Source organism: Mus caroli, chromosome 8 (assembly GCF_900094665.2).
Source record: "Mus caroli chromosome 8, CAROLI_EIJ_v1.1, whole genome shotgun sequence".
NCBI classification, from domain to species: Eukaryota; Metazoa; Chordata; class Mammalia; order Rodentia; family Muridae; genus Mus; species Mus caroli.
This window is the reverse complement of record NC_034577.1, coordinates 103831440-103856181: the sequence shown is the minus strand read 5'-3', so window position 1 is coordinate 103856181 and position 24742 is coordinate 103831440. Positions and strand designations below refer to the sequence as shown.

Here is a 24742-nt window from a genome sequence, read left to right as displayed (position 1 = left end):
GGTTTGGTCACCCCCACCCCAAATAAATCAATGCATAAATTAAAGCTGCTGTGAAATTTTTACAAGTAGAAAATGGAAGGGGTTCTGCAAAAGAAGACTGGAAGAGTTTGTATATAGAATGAGGTGAAAATGGGAGTATAATTCTGGGGATAGAAAAAAAAAATCTCTTAGTATAAAGGAGTCAGCTGGAAGGAACTCTAGGTACGAGGAGAATGCTCAAGAAAGAAAGAGGAATGGATGATATCTGCTTGCTCTTTTACTTTTAATAGCCTGGAACTATCAGGAAACAGGCTCTGTTTTGACATCATTTTTATTTTTTTTTTTAAATTGGGTATTTTCTTTATTTACATTTCAAATGTTATCCCCTTTCTCAGTTTCCTTCCCTCCCAGAAACACCCTATCACATCCTCTCTCCCCCTGCTTCTATGAGGGTGTTCCTCCACCCACCCACCCACTCCCACTTCCATGCCCTCTATTCCCCTACACTGGGGCATCTATAAAGCCTTCATAGGTCCAAGGACCTCTCCTTCCACTGATGCCTGACAAGGCCGTCCTCTGCTACATATGCACCTAGAGCCATGTGTACTCCTTTGTTGATGACTTAGTCCCTGGGATCTCAGTGGGGGGGGGGGGTCTAGTTGGTTGATATTGTTGTTCTTCCTATGGGGTTGCAAACCCCTTCAACTCCTTCAGTCCCTTATCTAACTCCTTTATTAGGGACCCTGTACTCAGTCCAATGGTTAGCCACTAATATCCACCTCCGTATTTGTACCTCTGCACCTCTGGCAGGGCCTCATTTTTTTTTTTTCTTCTAATGAGTACAGGAGAAAATGTACAAGTAAAACCTTGTAATGCTGTAGAATTGAAATAAACAAATATTCTGATTCTCCCTCTAAAAACAAAAGGCAAGGGAGTGGGTATCTGAAGAACAAGAGCCAAAGTTTCCTCTGGCCTACATATGGACAGGAGCACACATTCATTTGCAAGCACACACACACACACACACAAATTTAGCATTTCTGTATGTTTTCAGCAAAGCACAATGCAGAACAGGGAAATACCCTCCCTTAATATAAAAATTAAACAAATAAACCAACATGTAACCTCAAAATTGAGATTCAAACATTTGACCTCAGAGTACACATAGTCAAGCATACCTGCTCTGTGTGTGACCCAGAAATACCTTGTATATGCCACACTAAAGAGCTTGAATGTGTCTCATGTATGTGTAAAAATCAAACATACTAGGGTTTATTTTTCCATAAGCAAAACACATAGTGACATATGAGAAACAGATCACACTTGGTTCTTATTTTTACATCAGTCTGATTTTTGAAGGAAATCCTAATAGCTTTTCCACAACATCATTTCACTTTGGCTCATGAGTGGGAAGTCCGGAGCAGTAGCATGCTGGGAAATGTTTAATAACCTGTTCTCTGGGTAGGAAGGTTGTGCTTGATAATATGTGTCAATTCCTGTGGTGTCAGCACTCCCTCCACACCAGACTCTACTTGGGGAAGCTGAGATGGGAAGAGTTGCTCACAGTAGGCCTTCTCACATCAGCAGGCTACTGGCCATATCTCTGAGATAAGCTACTTAAGCCAAGCAGCTAGAATCATATTACAGTTATGAGACTCTCTGTCACAGCCTCGAGTGTGAAAAATGCATTTTTCCCCCTAACTCAATCTAATTTTCTATCTTGCGCTCTTATTCTGTCTCATGTAGAAAATCAATCTAATCATTTCGGGAGGAACTCGGTCCAGTTCATGGATGACTCAATCAATTAAGAATTATACTTCTGTCACCTTCAGCTTCAAAATGCCTGCAGGGATTCATCTTCCTTCCCATCGACCCTGGTGACTTCTGGGAACACTGGACAAGGGACTGCTTCTTGGTCAGCTGCCTGGGCAGTAAATGACCACAATAATCAGGCATCTTCCATGCCTCTCTGTATTAACTAGTAGAGCATGGGCAAAATATGTATTTGACCATGATATTCTGATGTCTTGCATGCATCCCAAGTATAAGATCTTGTCCACAACTGTGGCCTCAGCTTACAGCATCTTTATTCCTCCCTGCTGTATCCCTAGCACTTTTAGTTCTCCCTAGTACGCCTCTTGTTCCTACAGCTCATATCTGCTACCCTAGGTAGCTCCTACACATCCCCATTTTGTATCTAGGGTTGATGTGGATCCCTTTCTACATGATAATTTACATCATTCAGTAGCAGATGAGTTGTTGCTGTTGTGTTCTTGAGACTGGCAGACTCCTTGCCCAGCATCATTCTCTAAACACATGGTTCATTTCTAAGCACCTAAAGATGAAGGAAGGGCTCCATGAAATACTCTACAGTACACGCAGTTTGAAACAAGGAAAAAAGGCAAGTTAGTTTTCATTCTTGCTTGCTCATGACCTGCCTTCCCCCTTCCATTCCAAATTCTCATTCTAGCTAGGGCAATATTTTTATTAGTATTACTTTTTTTAAAGAGTTATTTATTTATTTTATGTATATGAGTACACCATTGCTCTCTTCAGACACACCAGAGGAGAGCATCAGATCCCATTACAGATGGTTGTGAGCCACCATGTGGTTGCTGGGAATTGAACTCAGGACCTCTGGAAGAGCAGACAGTGCTTAACCGCTGAGCCATCTCTCCAGCCCTAATAATAATTATTAATAGGTTAATATACTCTTTAAACTTGACAAGATCTAGAATCACCTAGGAGGTAAACCTCTGGGTGAGCCTGGGAGGGAGTTTCTAGATTGAATTAATTGAGGTGGAAAGACTCAACTAATCGCCAGTGACATCATCCATAGGCTATTGTCCAAATTGAATAAAAGGAATAAAGCAGAAATGGCTGAATGCTTGAATGTATGCTCTCTCTCTCTCTCTCTCTCTCTCTCTCTCTGTGTGTGTGTTTCTGTTTCTCTCCCTCTCTCCCTCTTTCTCCCCTCTCCCTTCTCTCCCCCTTTCTCCTGCCCTACTCTGAACACCCTGTGGTCAGCTGCCTCACACTGCTCCTACCACCATGCCTTCCCTGCCACTGGGGGCTGCACCTTCAGACTGAGAGCCAAAATAAACCCTTCCTTCCTGAAGTTGCTTTCATTGGGTGCTTTACACAGCAGCGAGAAAAGGAAATAAGACAACAAAAAGAGAGAGAGAGAGATCCCTTTAGCCTCTTTTATCCCTTGTCAGCTCTCTCACAGTTTAGGCTTAAAAGGTATTCTGTTAAACCCTGTTGCCAAACTATGCGATAACCTACATTTTAAGCACGAGGTGAGTCGTAATGCCTGCGAAAGGCAAGGAACACAAGGCAAACAGGGTACCTATGTATATGCCTGTTGCCCACACCCATCCTGCACACACACAGGGGCCACTGAGAGAATCATTCTGCCATTCAGTCTTACAGCATCTTTCATTGCAGAAATGTATATGCTCACCTTTCCCAGAACTGGCCACAGTTTGATACGGAAATGCAGAATCTACTAATCACTTCATGTGACGCATAAAAAGACTCTACTCAGTACCCCTCCTTGGCCAGTTTGATAAGACTGTACCATAGGGATATGTAGCTCTCTGCCAATAGTAATCAAAGCTACTCGTATCTACCAGCTATTGCCTTATTGCTGATCCACAGCCTTTTTCAAAATGACAGTATAGCATATCAAAAGGTTTAGCACATAAGAAAAAAAAAGGGGGTTTTCCTATGGTGTGGATCATGAAGGCCTGCCAGATAAGAGGTCAATGCTTGTTTAGCCATCATATACAGACAGAAGCAAGATTAAACCTCAGAAAGCAAAGTTGTGCTTACACTGACTACCCAGGAGGCTGCTAACATTTACACAGCATTGATTTTTCCACATACAGTGCTACTAAAATGTATGGTTGTTGACAATGTCTTTTGATAAAAAAATTTTGCAAATGGTGTGCATATTCCACTTTCGAGGGGTTTGCTCTAAAATGCATATTTTTCTTCTCCATTATGGAAAATAATCATAACATTGCTGTTTTAAAAAAAATGTTGGGCTTTATCTAGAAAAAAATACAATTGCACTGTAAGAGTTTTATTTGAAAAGAGTTGAAAGCTTTGGCTCATATATTCTACTCTTTCATGAGACATCATTTGGGGGATTAAGCTAAACACAATTTGGAGGATTATGTCTGTGAATAGAAAGTGCATGATAAGGGAGTGACCCAGCACAGAGCCAATATGCAAAGACTAGGAAAGGATTCTATTTTGTCGCATTTCAATTTTGTTTCCCAGAGTGCTTGAGGAAAGCTGTCAAAACACTGGCTGATGTCAACCTCAAAGAATATGGAACTCAAAGATTCTACCCACCAAAGAGAATGGGAAATGAGGGAGGCAAGTGGGAATCTGTAAACCCAGCACTTGGGAGGCTGAGGCAGGAGGATGATGACATCTGGGTTTCATGGGTAAACCCTGTGGTACATGAGGAGGGCAGAGGGAAAGAGAGGCAGGGACTGACAGAGAGACAGAGCGAGACAGAGAGAAAAGAGGGGGGAAAGACAAGCCCAACTTTACTTTGTTTACAGTGAAGGCAAATGGCAAACTCTGTGAGCATGGGAGTCGGCTGATTTCTAGAGTTAAAATAATGCTAAACAGCTATCTCAACCCCCATCCCTAAAATACAAAGCATCCAAGGAAATACAAAATAGGTCTTGCAATGTGAGCATGCCGTGTCTCTCACAGGCTTGCATCTTTGTTAATTGCTGGGTTTCCAGTTGGTGGTGCTATACTGGATGGTAAAGCCTAATTGGAGAAAAGGTGTCACCTTAGGTGTGCCTTTGGAGGTTATGCACAATCCCTAGACCCTCCATCATCTTCCACTTCCTGCCTGTTATGAGGTGAGGAATCTCCACCACCACCACCACCACCACCACACTCCAGCTGCTTCCAGTTCTGCCCGAATACACAAGGCCACATGACCATGGTTTGAAAACACGAGCCAAAATACATCTTTTCCCTTCAGGATGTGATTTCAGGTGGGCTTCTGAGACAGATACACAAAAGTAACCAACACAATAGAACCCTAGGAGAAACTAAGAGATATGGTCTCTAAGGAAGCCAACAGGAAGCCTACCTCACTACAGCTTAAAATCAGTTGTGGTCAAAGACCAAAAGGAACTCATGAACACAGAATGAAGAAAGAGAGGAAATGCTAACTCAGCACATGGAAAATACAAACAAACAGCTATGCCGTTGGAAAGGGGGAAACTGGAGAGAGACTACTCATTGGTTAAGAGTGTTACAGAGGACCAGAGTCCAGTTCCAAACATCCCAGCTCGCAGCTGCATGTAACTCCAGTTCCAAGGGGATCCTGCATCTCTGGCTGCCATGGACATCTTCACTCTTGTACACGCGCGCACGTATACACACACACACACACACACACACACACACACTTTAACAAATAAAATAAAAATTTAAGGCATAAAAGTTACCACAAATTATAACTGAAATGAATTCAGTTGAGGAGTTCAGAGTAGATTTGAACACACAGATGTGTAACTATGAAGATGGGTCAATTAGTGCCCTCGAAACCTGAGTGATGGAAAGAAAATAAAGAAGGAAACCTGAGAGATCTATGAGGCACCATCAAGCTTAACCTTGTGTGAGAGCAGGCAGAAGAAGGGAAGGGAAAGGGCAGTTAAAGAAATAATGACCAAAACCTGTTTTTCAGATCTAATAAATGATGTGAGAATGGATACACTCAAGAAATTCAATAAACAGCAGGAAGGATAAACACAGAACGTTCCACACTGCTACATATTATAATCAAGCTATTCAAAGCTGGGGCACAGAAAGAATATTAAGAGCAGAGACAAGAGATCTGTCACGTATGAGGGACCCTCGATAGGCACAGATAATCTCTAAACAGAAACTGTAATGGCCAACAACTCATAGGACGACAAATTTGAAATGGAGCAAGGAAAAGAGAAAGTCAGCCAAACTATCTATGTTTGGTGAAATTGTCCTTTTGTAAATCATGACAGTCTCAATTTAAAAAATAAATGTCGATTTTGTTAATAGACCTTTCTAACAAAAACAAATCCCATCTGTGGAGAGAAAGAGGAATAAACAGTAAAGCAAAGTTAAATGAAGGAACAAAGACCACAATAAGGCAAATACGTAATTAAGCACAGATGAATGTACCAGTGTATTGGGGGGGTTATAAGCCCCCCTTTCCCTTCATGATTTAAAAGAGACAGGACAATGAGATGCTCCAGCAGCTGAAGGTGCCTGCAGCCAAATCCGATCACCTGAGTTCGAACTGCAGGTACCACCTGGTGGGAAGAGAGAACCAACTCCCAAAAGTCACCCTCTGACCCCCTCATCCATGCAACAGCAAGGGCACATGGGCACATGCAACAGCCTTGTGCACTGGGGGAGGGGTGGGTGGATAGATAAATACAATCTACATGTTTAAATAAATAAAAATGCACAGAGTTAACCAAACCTATATTAGGGTACACACTAAATATATAATTTCTGGAAATGATACTGAAAGGAAAGGCAGACATGTTAGGAAGAGAGTGTTTTACCTATTAACACAGAAGCTGAGGAATACTAGCTCAAAATAGGCCATTACAAATGTTAAAGATCAGTTTTAATTTGAAAATGAAACCACAAGGAAAAATTCAAACACAAAAATAAACAAGAAAATTAAACTACAAAATCTCAATTCCAAATATTTTAGGGGTTTGGGGGACAGCATAGTGTATAAATCACTTGCTGACCAAGAGTAGAGGCCTGAGTTGAAATCCCTAGAGCCCACATGCAGCAGGATGTAGTAGTGTGTGTCTGTAATCGCAGAGCTCCTACAAAGATGTGAGGTGGAGACAGGAGAGACAAGTTAGCCTGGCATATGCAGGGGCAAACAAGGAGTCCTATCTCATACCAAGTTATCCTCTGGCATCCACCTTCCATGTGTATTCACACACACACACACACACAATTTTACACACATACACACACTCACACATATATAATCACACACATACACATACTCACACGCATACACAATCACACACACAATCTCACACACATACATACACACACATACACACACACACACATATATGGGTGGGACTGATTTTTAAAAATCTACAAAAAAAAAAAAAAAAGAGTTTCTTTTTTGGAACCTGATAATGATAAATGGTGTGATTAGACAACATTGTGATTGTTCTAAAGTGCCCCAGAATTGGCATGACATAAACATAAAATTAACATTTTACCATGATTAATTTCATGTTACATGAATTTTTATCTCAATTTTTGATGGTTTTACAGTGGATTAGTTAGCTTGTCTAATAGTGTGCAACTTTTACCGATTCATCCATCCCTTTTCTTAAGTGCTGTGTAAAACCACAAGGTTCAGCCACCCACATGGCCCGTCTCGTGTATGGTTTATTTTAACTTGTACTAAAATTGCAGTCAATGATTATATTTATGGCTTTGCTCTAAATATCGGTTTCTTACATTTCTGTTTCACTGATGGTTTTCTGCATCACCACGCTCCTTATGTGATTGTCCTCATCAGCATTAATACCATCTAAAACACAGCAGAAGATCCACTCTGATCCACTCTGATAAACATAAGACATGGCGTACAAATGAAGCAGAGATGGGCCAGTCAGAGAGCAAATGCTAATACATTCGCTTGCTCTTTAACTTTGAAGCTTTGCTAATTTTTATTCCTTTCATCCTGAAAGCAACATATAATAGCTCTAGCCATTGCAGAACCTTAGCCAGGCTTAGAAGGCCACATTCATAAACACCCATGCAAGCAATGACGATGGGGCTGAAAGTCTTAGGCAGGCACACAAGTCTCCACTGGGATTTCATGCTTATTTTTTCTGAGGAAAAGACTCAAATTACATGACCAGTTACAGTTCTACCAAAATGACGTGAATTAGAAATCAAATCACCTTTTAAGGTCATGGCAACTATTTGGAAAAGAAGTAGCCTATTATCTAGCCATATATCTCCTAGGTGTGTACCCAAAGGAGTCTAAGGCAGCGTATCACAGAGACAGCCACACACATGTGTTTTGTAGCACTATTTACAAAAGTCAACTCAGATGAAACCAGCCTTGATGCCCATCGGCAATAAAAGGGTAAAGAAAGAAGGTAAATGTCCATAGAATGGAGTAATATTTATTTGTGAAAGGTGACCTTTACGGGAAGATAGAGAGACCTTGAGGACATTGTATTGACCAAAACAGTACAGATTTAGAAAGATAAATACTCAATGTTTTATTCACATCTGGAATCTAACTGTTAAAAGGAAACATGAAGTAGAAATAGGCTATAGGACTATTGAGGACAGTGGTTCTCAACCTTCTAATTCTGCAGCTCTTTAATACAGTTCCTCATGTTGTGATGATGCCTCAACCATAATATGATTTTCATTGCTACTTCATAACTGTAATTTTGCTGTTATAATCATAATGTAAATATCAGATATATAGGTTATCTGATATGTGATCCCCATGAAAGGGTCATTCAACCCTCAAAGGGGTTGCAGCCCACAGGTTGAGAGCCAGCAAGAAGGGAGACAATCTGGGGGATGGGGGCGGGGGATGTTCAAAGAGTATTGCATGCATGCATCTATGCAAATGTGGTAATAAGAGCAGGACTCAGGCTCGGTGGCAGAGCATGTGCCTGCCATACCTTAGACCCTACATTCAATTCTCAACACTGCAGAATGAAAAGAGAGTGTCATAACGAAAGCTGTCATTTCTGTACCAATAAAAATGCTACTTTTAAAACACTATTCATTGGGAATAGAATTAAAGGAGTTTTTCACTGAGTCCCTGGCATGAATTTCAAAAGCATCCTTTTGATGACTTTCTGAATGCCTACATACCAATCTTTTTCTTTTATTAGATATTTTATTTATTTACCTTTCAAATGTTATTCCCTTTCCTGAACTCCCCTCTGCAAACCCCCATCCCCTCCCCCCTCCCCCTGCTTCTATGAGGGTGCTCCCCCACCCACCCACTTCTGCCTCACCACCTTAGCATTCCCCTATACTGGGGCATCCAGATTTACTAACTACAAAATGATACTAAGTCCACACTTATTATTTTATTGCACTTTTCATTCCCTTGTCCCAGCCTTAAATCTGTTTCTACCTTACACACATATTCTTGGTATTTATAAGCACAGGTCCACGTCACATTCTGTATTGATAATGCCAAAATATTGGAACATATTTTAAATGATTATTTATCTTAATATGGTTTCAGAATTCCAGAAAGGCTAAAAGATTATAGGTGGATTCTCAATATGGCTTTTATAAACAGATTTCTTTTTTCATTAACATCTTCTCATGAGTATGGTTTGTGTCAAGTACTAACTCAGTATTGATGAATTATTGTTGGTATTACTATTATTATTAGCTACATTGTACATTGATATTTTCTTTAAATTTCTTTAGTTTTTACCTAATACCCTCTTTTCTCTTTTTTTAATTTGATATTTTCTTTATTTACATTTCAAATGTTATCCCCTTTCCAGGTTTCTTCCCTGTAGGCCCCCAATCCCATCCCCCCCATCCCCTGCTTCTATGAGGGTGTTCCCCCCTTACCTGCCCACTCCCACCTCCCTACCTTTGTATTCCCCTACACTAGGGCCAGGGCCTCTCCTCCCATTGATGATTGACAAGGCCATCCTCTGTTACATATGCAGCTGGAGCCATGGGTCTCTCCATGATATTGTTGTTCTTCCTATGGGGTTGCAAACCCCTTCAGCTCCTTCAGTCCTTTCTCTAACTTCTCCATTGGGGACCCCACACTCAGTCCAATGGTTGGCTGCGAGCATCTACCTCTATTTCAAAGCCCCACTGGGGTATTCATGGTGCAAGTTGGTCACCTTGTTTCCCTGGGTTTATGTAGTTATGCCAGTTTTCAAGCTTCATTCTTTGGGGTTTTCCTTGATAGCTTTTAGGATAACCATGCAGCTAGAATGATCTCCACTTTAGGTCTGCATAACAATTTTCAGAGAAGTTTTCCAGGAGATAAACCATAGCGATAAAAAATTTCTATCCTCATCACTTCAAATCAGGCCTGCATTTCATCAATGTAGCTTAGCATGATCAGTGTTAAAGTTGGTCATCTGCATAAGTTTGAGTTTGTCGGTTTTCTCCACCGTAAAATTCTTCCTATAATAACCTGCTATTAGACATATGTTGCTTAAATATGTCTAACACTTAAGAGGGCACAATTTGTACATCAGTCCTTTGACGTGGGATAAATTACTATTGATTTACTTCTTCTGAGCAGGAGTAAATATATTGTCCCATTTGTTTAATTTTAATTGTGTGTACTCATATATGTCTATGTGTGGGTTTGTGCGCATGTGTATTGTGTCCATGAAAGCCAGAAGAAAATGTTGACTACCCCGGTGCCAGGATTGCGAGCAGCTATGAGTCACCTACTCTGGTCTCTGAGAACTGATCTCAAATCCTCTATAAGAGTACTATGTGTTCTTAACTGCTCACCCATCTCTGTAGCCCCTATTTTGTGCTATTTTATTGAAGGATGAGGCATGGCATGAAGGCACAAGTCTGAACTACACCGTTCGTAGAACAAGTTCAAAAGGTAGAAGGGTATCAAGTAAGGGAAACCCAAACAAAGCTGAGCTTTCAACCGGGACAAAAGTTAGGTCCTGATGCTCAGTCCTACACACAGTCCTGAACAGCCTCGGTGGATCCAATTCCATCCTTACTTTCACAGCCCCCAAAATTCACGTCCTCCAATGGTTATTGATACCCTTCCTGTGGAGAGTCGCCTCTCTTCCTCCAGAACCAGTACAATCTGTCATGCCAGGAGATTCCCAGGGAAGGAGGATCCCTCACCATCAGGGAAATCATGTTCAAAAAGCTACAGCTGAGTGGCCCAGCCTAGACAACTCCCTCTTACATCTGTAGGAAGCTGGACTTGACCACTGCAACATTCACTAGAGAAAGTAATGCGGCCTAAGGGCTGGAGAGACGTGGGGTTATCTAATATGCCAATGCATATCTTTAATTGTAACTGTCTTTAATAGGAGTGAACGAGACTCCCCCTCCCCCCAGTTTGGGCTCCCCTCCTCTCAGAGGAAGGATGGTCACATTGTCCACACAAGGCCAGAGCCACTACTTCCTTCAACTGTTTTTTTTTTTTTTTTTAGCTTTGCAACCCACCAAGCTTTCAGAGGACATTCTCATTCCGAAGCTGAGGCTGAGTCCCTTCACACATGTATGCTAATATTTTGTTTAGAATATTTTGCATTTATATTCATGAGCAAGAGTGGTTTTTAATTTTCCTTTCTTGTTTGTCCTTGACAGGGCTGGGTACCAAGGTTACGCCGGCCTTACAGGACGAGTTAGGAGGATTTCGACTTTTTTCCTCTCTCTGAGAGAGAATGTCAGATCTGTCTTAAATGTGTTTGGAAGAATTCCCATTTGAACACTTGTTAGCCTGGAGTTCTCTTTCTTGGAACATTTTAATTATGGCTCTATTCTCTTCATGAGACAGAAGATTTCTTTTTCTGTAGTTTTTTTGAACGCAGTTTCATAAAACTATTTACTTTTCTAAATTTCTCAATTTATTTTAGTTTTTGTTTGTGTGTGAATGCATGAGGAGGCCAGAGGAGGGCGCTGGATTTCCGGGAGCTGGAGTCACGGGTGGTCATGAATTACCAACTGTGGGTGCTGGGAACCAAACTCAGGTCCTCTAGAAGAGCAATAAGTGTTCCTTGCCCCTGAGCTGTCTCTCTAGCATATCTGTTAGATGTTTTTGTTCTAATTTCTTCACAAGGCTACTTGGATGGGTTCTTCATATTTAGCCTTCTTTCTTCTGTGACGTTTGCAGTTAAGGATGTCAGTTTTTGTCTAAGTGGCACCTCACAAGTTTGACTTACAGTGTTTGTCATCCTTGAGCAAGAATGATTGCTAATCTCCATTGAGATTACTGTTTGAGGAGTGCAGTAATTAAATTCCACACCTTTCTGGATTTTAAGTATTTTTTAATTAATGATTTCCAGCTAATTCCACTGTAGCCAGGCACTTATTCTCCATGATTTCAACCCTCTGAGATTTATTAGAACACTATTCTTTCTGACACCACATAAAATTAGGTAAATAGCCTAGGTGTACTTGATAAGAATGTGTGTTCGACAGTTGTTGGAGACACTGTATAAATAGAAATCACAATTGCCTATTTTGCTAAATTTATTCATTTTCTATGTCAACCCTCTGTAATTTCAATAATATTTTCCTAGCTTGTACATCAAACAACTAGACAGAGAGATATCATAACAATAAGCCCCCTACAATTTTCATTTCTACTTGTATATTTTTTAACAACTCCTTCATGTGTTTAATACTTCAATATTGGGTATGAAAAGTGGCTGAGACACTGGAGAGCATTTCCTGTCTCTCCAGGAATGCTGCCCATAAAGAAGGGCTCACTGGGTTTTTCTCAGATCAAACTGCAATTTCTGTTTGGTCCTCTAGCTTCTAGAACTGCCACTAAATCCATGTTGTGAGGCCCTAACCATCAAGGTGATAGCAGTTAGAGATGAAGTCTTTAGGAGATGCAGATGAGAATAGAGAGTGGGCACTCATCATGTGGTTGGTACCCTCATAACTAGCAGAAGATGGAGAGATGGTGCTCTTCCCATGTGCTTGCATCCAGGAAGCACCTTAAAAGGCAAATGGAAGGCAACCAATAGAAAGTCAGAAGCAATGCCCTCAAGATCTAACAAATCAACTCTCTCTTTGGTCTTGCACTTCCAAACCTTAGAATTAGGGGAAATAGATGCCTGCTGTTTGATCCACTTGATCTGTGCTATTTTCTAACAGCAGCCTAAGAAAACCTTAACTTTTCTAAATTAATTATTTCCCCAAACCAGACACCTGCTAGAGTTGGTACCAGTGATTTGGGGGTAAATCTGTCAAGAAAGTCTGGGCTGTGGAGGTGTCTTCTCTTGACATCTATGGACTTCTAACCCACTCTGCCCCTGTTCTGCCCACAAGCTCACCAGTTTCTCCTCATGCTTACACCCTGACACATACATCCCTTGCACCTCAGTCATTGGGTACAGCTGTGCTTCTGAGAGAATCCAACCTGATATCCATCCACATAAAATGCTGCTACTCACTACTGACAAAGGCAGATGGGCTGGAGTGATGAAGAGCACTCTTGTTGCCTGTACAGAGGACCAGAGTTCAGTTGCCAGCACCCACATTAGGTAACTCACAGCTGGTGGTAATTGTAGGTCTAAGGAATCTGATGTCTTCTTCTAATTTCTGTGGGCACCTGTGTATGTGCACCAACCCACACATACACACACAGAAACACACAATTAAGGGGACAGAAATAAAGATTCAGACATGCACTAAAAGAATGCAAGTTATATACTGGTGATTATTGTTAATTTCACAAATTTATTTTGATTGAACAAATTGGAGGCATCATATTGGTTTGAGTGGGATCATATTTATATCCTAATTTCTTCATCTTATGAAAGTTCAAGGCATCTTTTGGTTTCTTTGATTTTTGTTTTTTGTTTTTGGTTTTTTTTTTTCCAGACAGGGTTTCTCTGTGTAGTTCTGGCTGTTCTGGAACTCACTTTGTAGACCAGGCTGGCCTCGAACTCAGAAATCCACCTGCCTCTGCCTCCCAAGTGCTGGGATTAAAGGCGTGCACCACCATCGCCCGGCTTCAAGGCATCTTTTAAGCCAGGAAAATTCTGTGTCTCCTAGTTTGAAGGGACTTAGAAGGGCACTCTGATTTAAAGAATTCTCCTTACCTTAACTGTGTTTCAAAGATTTCTATTTTTAAGTGAATTATGACAAGGACATGTATTGCCCAAAAGGTACACTTGGGGCTGGAGAAATGGCTCCGTTCCCAAAGTACTTCCCTGCATGCAGACTTGAGTCAGGATCCTCAGGACTTATGTAAGACTCCAGCTGCAGTAGCACACATCTATAATCCCAAGGCTGGAAGACAGAGACTAGAGGATGTCTGGGTTTACTGAACAGTCAGCCTTGCCAAATCTGCTATCTCCAGCTAACAGTGGAGACATTTTCTTAGAAAAAAATAAACTGGAGACTGTTTGAGAAAGATATCTGATATTGGCCTCGGACCTCCACACTAGGTACTCACACATGCACACAAATACACATGTGTCCACATACGTGAACAAATGCATCCACTTACCCCAAGCATACAACATGCACATTGTTTTAGAATATGGAGACCCTCAAATCCAATCTCATGCATTTATAGGTGGAAAAGAGAGAGCTGATGTCATTCCCCAAGGCCACCCAGGATTTACTACTATGGTATAGTGTTCTGGATTCCCAAGCCAGAGCTTTGTATTACCATAAATTACTTATGATTGGCGACTTGACACATCTGTTCAGATGGAATTATGGGGTTGATTTAGAGCTATAGAATGTGTGCCTCTAGGCAGACAAGGGCATTGGAAGAAAAGAAAAAAGGGGTACCAGAATGGGGAGAGGGGAGAATGTCCTTACAGAAGGAGACCCGGAAAAGTCAGCAGTATATAAAGTGTGCAGGAAACCAAATGGTCACAAGACAGTCATCTCCGATGTTCAAAGTCATCTCCAATGTTGATACAAGAATAGAAGTGATATATATATATATATTNATATATATATATATATATATATATATATGAATGAATAAATGGGTAGCAATTTTTTCCTTTGCTTTAATGAATAAAGGATATGGGCATATCAAGATATAAAAGATGTAAATCTTCACTCATTTTTATTTCACCTTCTCAAGGCCAGTATGTAAAATATAATCTATAAGCGTAAGTGATACACATAAACCATAAAATTAATTTTGAACTTCATTCTCCAAGCCACTATCAAAGTGTGAATCTCTTAGTAAGGATTGTTTTTAATTTATAAACCAATTTCAATTTCTTTTTTTTCTTTTAAATGCAAAACTATTCTAAATTAAGCCATCATATCACCAAGCTGGCTGACTCTGACCATCGATGCACAGGAAAGAATGTTCTATCTTTACTACAATCTCGTAAAGAACATACAAAATATAACTCTGATTCTCTGACACTACTTTACAATTAACCAGGAACAAGTTGGTCCCTCCTAGAAGACTTAGGTGCACACCTGTATCCCCTGAGATTATTTTGTGTACACTGGTGCATATATTTGGTCTTGTTAAGTTTGTTTAATGGGGTTAATCGATGGACTCTGCCTTGAAACTGGTTGGCATGGCTCCAGCCTATGTTTCTGAAATCCATTTGGCCACACTTCTGCACTGCCATCATTTTCAACGAGGCCAACGATGTCATCTCACGAGTACTGTGACACTGTTAACCCTATTCCTCCTGTGGGAGATTAAAGGACAGAGGCTAAATATCTTTCCCATCCTTAAATGAGTAAGAAGTGGTTGTGATTTAAGCCCAAGGATACTGAATCAATCTCAGAGTGTCTAATCATAGTTGCTCTTCACCTAAAAGTCTATTATCCTCCAGAGAAAGTTAAAGAGACACTGGGTGGACAGCTAAAGTTCAGATGTCTGGGAAGCTTGTGTCCCGTGGCTCTAAGGTAACTTGTGACCAAACCCTTCAGGGGTTTATTTGAGTTTAAGTGCTTGTATCTCAGCATTATGAGCTGTTAAGTCTGAATTCCAAGGGAAGGGAATGGGAGGGGAGAGGGGGGAGAAGAAAGGAGTGAAAGGAAGACAGACATAGACAGACATAGGTGAGGGAAGGAGAAAGGGAAGGGAGAGGAAAGAAAGGGAGAATAAGAGAAGATAGGAGGAGGAGAGGGAAGGGCTAGAGATAATTAAAACACGGGGCAGAAAATTAACCATAGCCAATAAGATGCCATGTGGCAGAGCCTAGATGAGTCTGAAGGTGTGAAATTCTTACAGCTCCGTATGTCAAAGCCTTTCTTGGCACGTGAGAATCTGGAGTGATGGGGAAGAAGTTGGTACAGAGGAAAATATGACAATATCTTTTATTCTATGTATCTCTACAAGCTTCCCCTAAGAATGCAAACTCAGCCATTGTAGTTCATGAGCCTCATCTCTAGCCACAGACCTCAGGTGCATTCCAGACTCACACCATCTGTGCTGAGGCACCCCTTCCCTTAGGTTTCAAATTATTCAACTCTCACATAATTCACTTCTCATTTATCAACTGCCATCTAAGGCATTGACTATTAAAGATATTAATATTATTATTTTAGAATAAAATAAATATAAAGAATTCTATGTAGCATCTTTAACAAGAAGCAGTGGCTACTTGGATAATATCTCAGGGGACCCATCTTTTTAAGTAAGGATGTGTGTCCTGAATACCTGGAAAATAGAACTTGGGTGTCTTTACTTAAGGACTGTAAGTTGTATGAGGATAAGTACAATGATTTAGGGCAGAAAGAATAGCCACACAATTCTGCCAGGGGTTTTAGAATAATCCATCTCAGAGTAAACAGAGAATGGGAGTTACCTCTGTCAGTTCACCAGGTAAATAATTTCTCTACATACAGATGTCTGACTTTTAACAACAAATCCTACAGCGGTGAGAAAATGTTGCTTATTTAGCGTAGAAAGACTCCACTGTGGTAAGGAAACTAACAATGAACAGGCAAAAACACCTATTATTCTTTTAGCAACAGAAAACCTTCTGATCTTACAGACTCAATCATGAAGCAATCGGCATACTTCAACATTTGACATCCCTGTGCTGAAATACTTTATTTTCGCTCTATACAATCATTGGACTCACGACTTGCTGCTTTGGCTATATTCACAAGTCTGTTGGTTTGCAAAGGACCCATCTTGTGAAACGTTATGGCCAGATGAAGTAAATCACACTCAAGGGTACCAATGTAAGGACTGCTGTGTATTATTTCAGAGGAGACAATTCAGCTCAGACTCTCCAGCCAGGATCCTACTTATTTAGTCAGCAAAATCCATGGTATTTCTCACCCACAGCAGGGCACTACATGGGCTGTTTCTCATTCCTGGCCTGACCAGTTTTTCTGATTCCTCAGAAAAGACTTCTTTATGTCTGTCAAAGAAACTATTGGTTTCATTTCAGCGGCTTGGCTGAACATCTCTTTCAACCTGAGCTACATACTAGAAGGAGCATTTGACTAAAATAAGTAATATATAGCCTTTAATAAATCACTCAAAATCTGACATTCCTTTATGAACACTTCATGTAATTAATAGAGAAAAAAAGCAAATCTAAATAAAAAAAGAAAAATGTAATCAAGTAGGTTGACAACCAGCAAGAGATAATTAAAATGATCCTGTTTTGTTTCTTGGTTTCATTAACATGCAAATGAGATTCATGAAGTTTGATATTGTGTTTCAGCAAGAGCCATAGAAACAAATTAAGAATGAAAATGAGTCCCACCGATGGAGACTCCTGTTGAGTATATAAATTAATGAAAACTATGATTGCATCCAATTAATAAAATATAATTCTGTGATTTATTGGGCCTCAAAAATGAAATAAAGCTCCATAGATAAATTAAATTTTGTTTCTCTTTGGTGGACCCCATTCTGTGAGTGCTTTGAAGATTTAAGGAAAGGGCAGTAAGTGTTAAACTCCACTTTACTTTTAAAACCACATGGTAGAGACCTTGCTTTCAAGTCAAAGTGTTGTAGAAATGGTATCCCTGCTAAGAGGGCCTTGGTGCAGGATCTAGAACAGTGGTTCTCAGACTTCCTAATGCTTCCACCCATGGTAACCCCCGACCATAAAATTATCTTTGTTGCTACTTCATAACTGTAATTTTGCTACTGTTATGAACAATAATATCTGATATGCAAGATATCTGATATGCAACCCCCAAAGGATTCTTAAACCACAGGTTTAGAACCACGGGTCTAGAATGTTTCTCAGAGGGCAAAAGAAAAAAAAAAAAAAAAAAGCCAAGTGCCTACACAATCAGAGATCCAGAGTGGCAAATAGGAAGTGACAGTGACCAAAATCTCAGACTACAATTTGCTTATAGAACAAAGAAGCATGGTTAGCACCAAGGGCCCCATGTCTCCCCCTGGGAACAAAGATCTTGCTGTTCTTCTCCACTGATAATTTCACTCTTAAAACCACCAAAGAACATACCTCAAATACTCTAATATGACACTTGAACCATGTCAAAAAGCTCAAAACCATACCAAAGGGTCATGCAAATGTCTCAATAGTCATTGGAACTGAGTAATATATAATGCATATCAGCATTCTTGCCATTCTCTCTCTCTCTCTCTCTCTCTCTCTCTCTCTCTCTCTGTGTGTGTGTGTGTGTGTGTGTGTGTGTGTGTGTGTGTGTTCAAAGTTCCATATACTCAAACTCAAGCAGCAAGAATACCAACAACATCAAGAATGTTAACAGCAAGGAGTAGATTTTGCAGTGTGGTGGAAGAGGACATAACACATGGCTTTTGAAAATATGAATTGTTTGGAGTCTGTGTGGCTATCTGTTAAAATGGCTTCCCATTTGTCAGCGTGTCCCTCCAATGTTTGTGCTAATGTCTCTTCCCTCTCTATATTAAAGAACGTAACCAGAGTGACACTGTCGTTTAGCACACGATTGTTTGCTATGGCACTCTCTCATATCTCCTGCAAGTGAATTATCTTTGCCTTCCCTTTCCCTGGAATCATATGCAAGCCATTGAGCCCAACCTACCTAAGAGATGATAAACAACTGAAACTGAGTATTCCTCAAGGGCCAGAAAAGCTTTCTGAAGCTCTTGATCCTCAACAGCAGAGAACACCATGCCAACCACATCAAGAATTATACAAACAGAGGGATTACTATTTTTAAGTATGTAGTGTGCTTTAAAATTACTTCTTGCAGACTTCTTTAACTTGAAATAGGAAGGCAATTAAGTTCCCATCATTTCTGTATTCATAATGATTGCAAATCACTGCAAAAATTTTTACTTTATAAGATACATAAAAAATTTATCAGATTGAAGAAACTAAATTCTTTGGTTGTTAAAAACGATAATATAAAGTTTTCAGATAGGGTGTAGTTCTTTGCCTTTCCTGAATGGAAGCCAGATGTCATAAACTTTGTTATCACCATTGGCCTGTTTCAACATTTACTTCTTTTCACAGCATATCACTTGCAATGATTTGATTAAGAAAATAGAAAATTCACAAGATTCATTGAGAGCCAAAGGGTTGTGGGAGAGCAGACTTACCGTCTCTTCGATTCAGCCTTGCGAATCCAGGACCGTGACTGCTGGATAGCTCAGAAGAACTGCTGAAGGATGCCTGAGGCAAGGCAGACACCAGGGGCTCATCACAGTCATCTGCCAGGAGAGAAAATGCCACATTCCAGTGAGCACAGCGCTGACAGTTCTCTTCAAATCAATAGACACAACAAATAAACACAACATCAAAACGAGGATCTAAGCCATGCACAGTGGCAGGTGCCTGTAATCCTACTGCTCAGCAGGAAGGTGTAGGATGATCGGGAGGTCAGGGTCATCCTCAGCTATGCAGTGAGTTCAAAACTAGCCTGAGCTGTGGGAAACTCTGTCTTCAAGTAAGTAAATAAACCGACCTAGATTCTCTAGATATATGCCTCTCATGTACGCACTATATCTCCACAAGTCTGGCAAGCTCAATAAAAACTGGAAAAAAAATAGATAGGAGATTGTAGAAACAGAGAAGGAAGACATGGTAGAAATTATAAAATAAAATGTTAAGATCAAAAGGCTTGTTTTTTAAAAAAAATTTTTTTAGCATGAGTAGAAAGATGTATAAATTTACCTATGTTAAAATTAAGAAAGTTTGTGGGATTAGTGGTACATACCCAGCATCCTGGGAACTCGGGGAGTGGGGGGGGGATGCTGCATAAAGATCTCAAGGTCAAAGCCCAAGCTGGGCTAGGAAGGGAACTCAAGGAAGCCTAGTTAAGGTACTAAGTCCCTAACTCGAATTAAAGCAGAAAGAGGAGTAGGCATGTAGTTCAATAGCAGGGTGCTTGCCTAGTGTGTACAAAGCCCTGAGTTCAAGTACCGCAAAACACAAAGAATCTATAGTTTCTAAAAGATGCTATACAGCGGAGGGGAAAGTGCAAAACCTATAAAGTTCATAGACAAGAAACAAATGAGCCACGGACGCCTCTAGGGGCACACAAAAGTTTGTTGGAATGTTTGGAATCATGTAGGACATGTGAAAGAACACATTTAAAGATGAAAGAAATGTATGAATATATGCATGAAGGAATGCTACAAGAGAAGTGTAAACCAAGCTATCATCAGTGTCCTGACTATGGAAAGCATCTTAAATGAAGAAAAATAAAACACCTCCCATTAGGTTAGGAAGCACACTAGAAAAGTGGTTTGAGCCTTGGCCAGAAGCCATGCAAATTGATACTCAAATTTAAGAAACATCAGAATTATAAGTAGGTAGTACTTTATAAGCAATGAATGGACAAACTGGACAGGGTCCAAAGAGGCCAAAGGATCAGGAGCATGTGGGTCTCCAGAAGTCCCACCATACTACTTATGAGAAAACAACGTGAGCGACTAATTGGTAAAGAACAACCAGCCATGAGCTCGTCCACTTGAACTTCAGCATATCCCACACGCCACTAGTTCTATTAGGAAGCAAGTGTTTCCAGGAATGGCTTACCCATGAGGAACAGTCTCAAAAGAAAAACCTTTGAGTATTACAAGAAATGATAAACAGATGCTAATAGTCTTCATTTCCCATCAAAAGGACAAACACCCCACTTGGGTGCAGACTCGGCAACCCTACCCAGAGAGGCATACGCATCCCTTACAACAGCAAAGGACTGTTTGCAACCTGAAAGAACCGACATGAGGCAGCATAGTTCACAGTAACATAATGCACAGCAATGAGAAGGAACTACAGCAATACAAGAAATATAGTTCATAGAAATAGAACTTTTAGGGGAAATTTTTTGACTTATAACAGCATAGTCTAACTGTGAGTTTGGGGATTTTAAAACACAAAGCTTAATAACATGTTGTTTCAAAGCATAGGTGATTTTCATTCCATTAAGAAAACGAATGGAGCTGTAAAAGTTCAGCATTATTCATACCTTTGAGGTAGACTCATGATGAGGAGAAAAGCCCCAGGGTGGAACTGCCTAAGGTCTAAGTCTGGACATTGATGACACATTCGAAAGATTCCATTTTGTCATAAAACTTTATAAATACACAAGCCTAGGCAATGTGTGGGTCTGAGACTCTATGAAAGTAGATACAAGTCTCCATTTATTTATTTTGAACGTGTATCACATAGACTGCTCTATGTGTGTGCATAATAATGGGAGGGGACTCATACGTGCGGGTGTATGCATGCATATGGAGGCCAGAGCACAACCTCAGGTGTCACTCTGTCTCCAGGCTGTCCCTGGCCTGGGAGTTGCTGATGAAGATAGGCTTCCTGGCTGATAAAGCCCCAGTGTTCAACCTGTCTCTATGCCCCCAGTGCTGGGGTGACAAGTGTTTATCAACACACCCAGCTTCTGTATGTGGATTCAGGGCGAGAGGGTGGATCAAACTCAGATCCTCCATCTTGCTTGGCAAGAATGTTACAGACTCATCTATCTCTCCAGCCCCCCCCCCCATATATTGCTCTTAATATATAAAAACAAAGTACAAGGAATAGCATGAATATTCTTGGCTCTGACAGCCACACATGCTTAATTCACTGCAGATGCTTCAGAGCGCTTTACTCTTTTGAATTCTGAAGTTATTCTCACCTTTGCTTTAATCAGAAAAAAAAAGTTCATATTTAGTAGTTTTACACATCCTGGGGATTTAAAAGCACACAGCGTTATTGTCTCCTTTGGCAGTAATCTAATTTAAATTAATTCAAAACTTATCTGGAGTCACCTGAAAATGTAACAAAGTTCTTTCTGCCTGAACATAGCTTGCTCTTGGGTGACTTTCACAAGAATTTGTCCAGTGTGGCCATGTGTTTCTTGTGTTCTTTTGAGGCTTGTTTGTTTGTTCTTTGGGGATTTACTTGGGGTTAGCAATGAAAACCATGGCCTCACGCATGTGAGGCAAACACTCTACTGACTAAGCCATATTCCCACCCCGCACTTGGTTTCTGTAGATTATCTCATTTTCATGTAAAGCTCATTTTTTTTCTTCTTCTTTTGTACCTTAAATTCTCTAGCTGACTCTTAAGGAAGTCAGGTTCTTGCATGTCTATTGATTAGCTTAAGTGCTAACACCAGCCAATCTAGTTGTTAAGTGAAGTACTAAGGGGTATAGACATTAAAAGACTTACAACCCATAGAGTGTTGGGGAGGGGGCTATACCCAGTTATACAAGCAACAACCAGAATGCTTTAGTACACAGTGGGAGCTAAGGTGTGTGTGTGTTTGTGTATACAGAAGTACACGTGGGAACAGTGCATATGCACATTATGTGTGTGCATGTGTGTGTGTGCATATGTGTGTGTGCATATGTGTGTGTGTGTGTGTGTGTGTGTGCATGCGCGCTCGTGCACGTGTGCTCACTGATACTGATGTGCTTTGGGGGTCATTATTGGTATGCAGGTGTGTGATGCAAAAGATGGTTTAACTGCTTCTTCTCAAATCAATTATGCAGATCAGAATCGATCCTGTGAATGTAGAATGGGCCACTGCGGCGGCAGTCACTCTGGATGGTATATATTTATTGCCCATTCGTTTTTGTCAACTGTAAATTGAGAATCCATACGGTTCCATTTTTAGTTTTAAAAGAATAGGGTTGAAGTAGGGGAAGGGGGGGGCATCTTTCCCGTTCACTGAGAAAGGGACAGGCAAACACAGGAGGTGGATCGTGGAAGGTATGGATGGGAAAGTTTGGGTCACGTTCCAGTTGACCTTCGAAGGACATGACACTATTCTCTACCACAAGCCTCCACGTCCTTCTCTGAAGCGGCTGTGTGCTTTGCTAGAAATAGAGCTGTCTAGTTGTCCTTTCTCCAAGTTAAAAAAAAAAACGCACACACACACACAAAAGTGACACGGCATGCTTTCCTGAGAACTTACGTCATTTCATACACCGTAACTGGCCTCTATTCTTTATGGAGATACCAATATTAATTACTTATCAATGAAGTTGTTGAGGCACAAAAGCTTGCCTCAAGGTCTGTATCTTTCTGGAGTAGAATGTCGATATTTACAAATCGAGTTGGCGCAGGAAACCAAGTATATAAGGACCGTATCATGTTAGTATGGTCATAATGGCCATTTCTTTTTTTTTAATTAGGTATTTTCCTCATTTACATTTCCAATGCTATCCCAAAAGTCCCCCATACCCTCCACCCCCACACACCCCCTACCCACCCACTCCCACTTTTTGGCCCTGGCATTCCCCTGTACTGGGGCATATAAAGTTTGCATGACCAATGGGCCTCTCTTTCCAGTGATGGCCGACTAGGCCATCTTTTGATACATATGCAGGTAGAGACAAGAGCTCCAGGGTACTGGTTATTTCATATTGTTTTTCCACCTATAGGGTTGCAGTTCCCTTTAGGTCCTTGGGTACTTTCTCTAGCTCCTCCATTGGGGGCCCTGTGATCCATCCAATAGCTGACTGTGAGCATCCACTTCTGTGTTTGCTAGGCCCTGGCATAGTCTAGGCCATTTCTTCGGGGTTTTGTTGTTTGAATGTTGTGGAGCATCATGGCAGCAGGCGCAAGACATCTCGGAAAGCTGTTCTCTCAAGCTCAGGGTTTCCCACTCTATTTACTTATTACCTATTAGATTGTCAGTAATCTGATGGAAAGAGACGGAGACCCTGGGCAGCAGTGAGGAGTCCATGGTGAATCAATGGGTCATTTCCCTGTGGGTATTAATGAGGTGGAATTTTAGATTATGTATAGAGGCCTCCTGTGAGTTTCATTCTAGATAATAGGTTTTGTCAGGTTACACTAGCAAAACAAGCTAGCTTTGGACCCTGTTTCAGCTCAAAGATTCTCAACCAGTGTGGATGGACTGCAGCTCTAGGTGTTCCTGGCAAAACCAGATGACACGTTAATCCTGGGCTGTTTGAGGCCGGTTACTCCTGGCAGCCAGGAGATCAGGAGCAGAGATGCGACTCTGCACAGTGCAGTACATAGGGCATCACTCTGCAGCATTCTCTCCGACATCTCAATGATGCTGAGGATGGAAAACAGTATTCCAGATTCAAAAACCTAGCCTTCCTCTCAGCTAGTACCCTCCAGCTTCCTATTTCAGCATGAATAGAACTCTCATTTGCAGCATTTCTGCACTTGAATAAATAGCATTCAGTATATATTGAGTATATATGCATTAAAGTCTTTAAGGGGTCACATTAGCTTAACCCAAAACTGTGTTTTTTTTGTTATTAAGTACCACATAAGATCATCATAGCACTCTGGTCCCTTCACTGGCAGTAATACTGTTGGCAAAGAAAAAAAAAAAAGAAAAAAAAGAAAGAAAAGAAAGAAATCAGGCTGGAGAGATAGTTCAGTGGTTAAGAGCAGTGTTCTTCTAGAGATCCTGAGTTCAATTCCTAGCAACCACACGGTGGCTTGCAACCATCTGTAATGAGGTCTGATGCCCTCTTCTGGTGTACTTACATACATTAAATAAATAAATAAATAAATAAATTTTTAAAAAAGAAAATGTCAAGACACAGGGTGAGATGGTTGATGTGTTGACTAAGGGAATATAATAATAAAGTTGCCAAACATTTTAGGGATGCTTA

At 40.7% G+C, this 24742-nt stretch overlaps 1 protein-coding gene across 2 annotated transcripts in view; it reads right to left on the bottom strand.

Moving 5' to 3' along the window:
• Cntnap4 (contactin associated protein like 4) overlaps positions 1 to 24742 on the bottom strand; it is a 290563-nt gene that overhangs the window by 221379 nt on the left and 44442 nt on the right. For both annotated transcript variants that reach the window (XM_021169778.1, XM_029480968.1), the window contains exon 2: positions 19235 to 19345. In XM_021169778.1, the coding sequence (XP_021025437.1) occupies positions 19235 to 19345 (111 nt within the window). The remainder of the gene's footprint in view (positions 1 to 19234; positions 19346 to 24742) is intronic.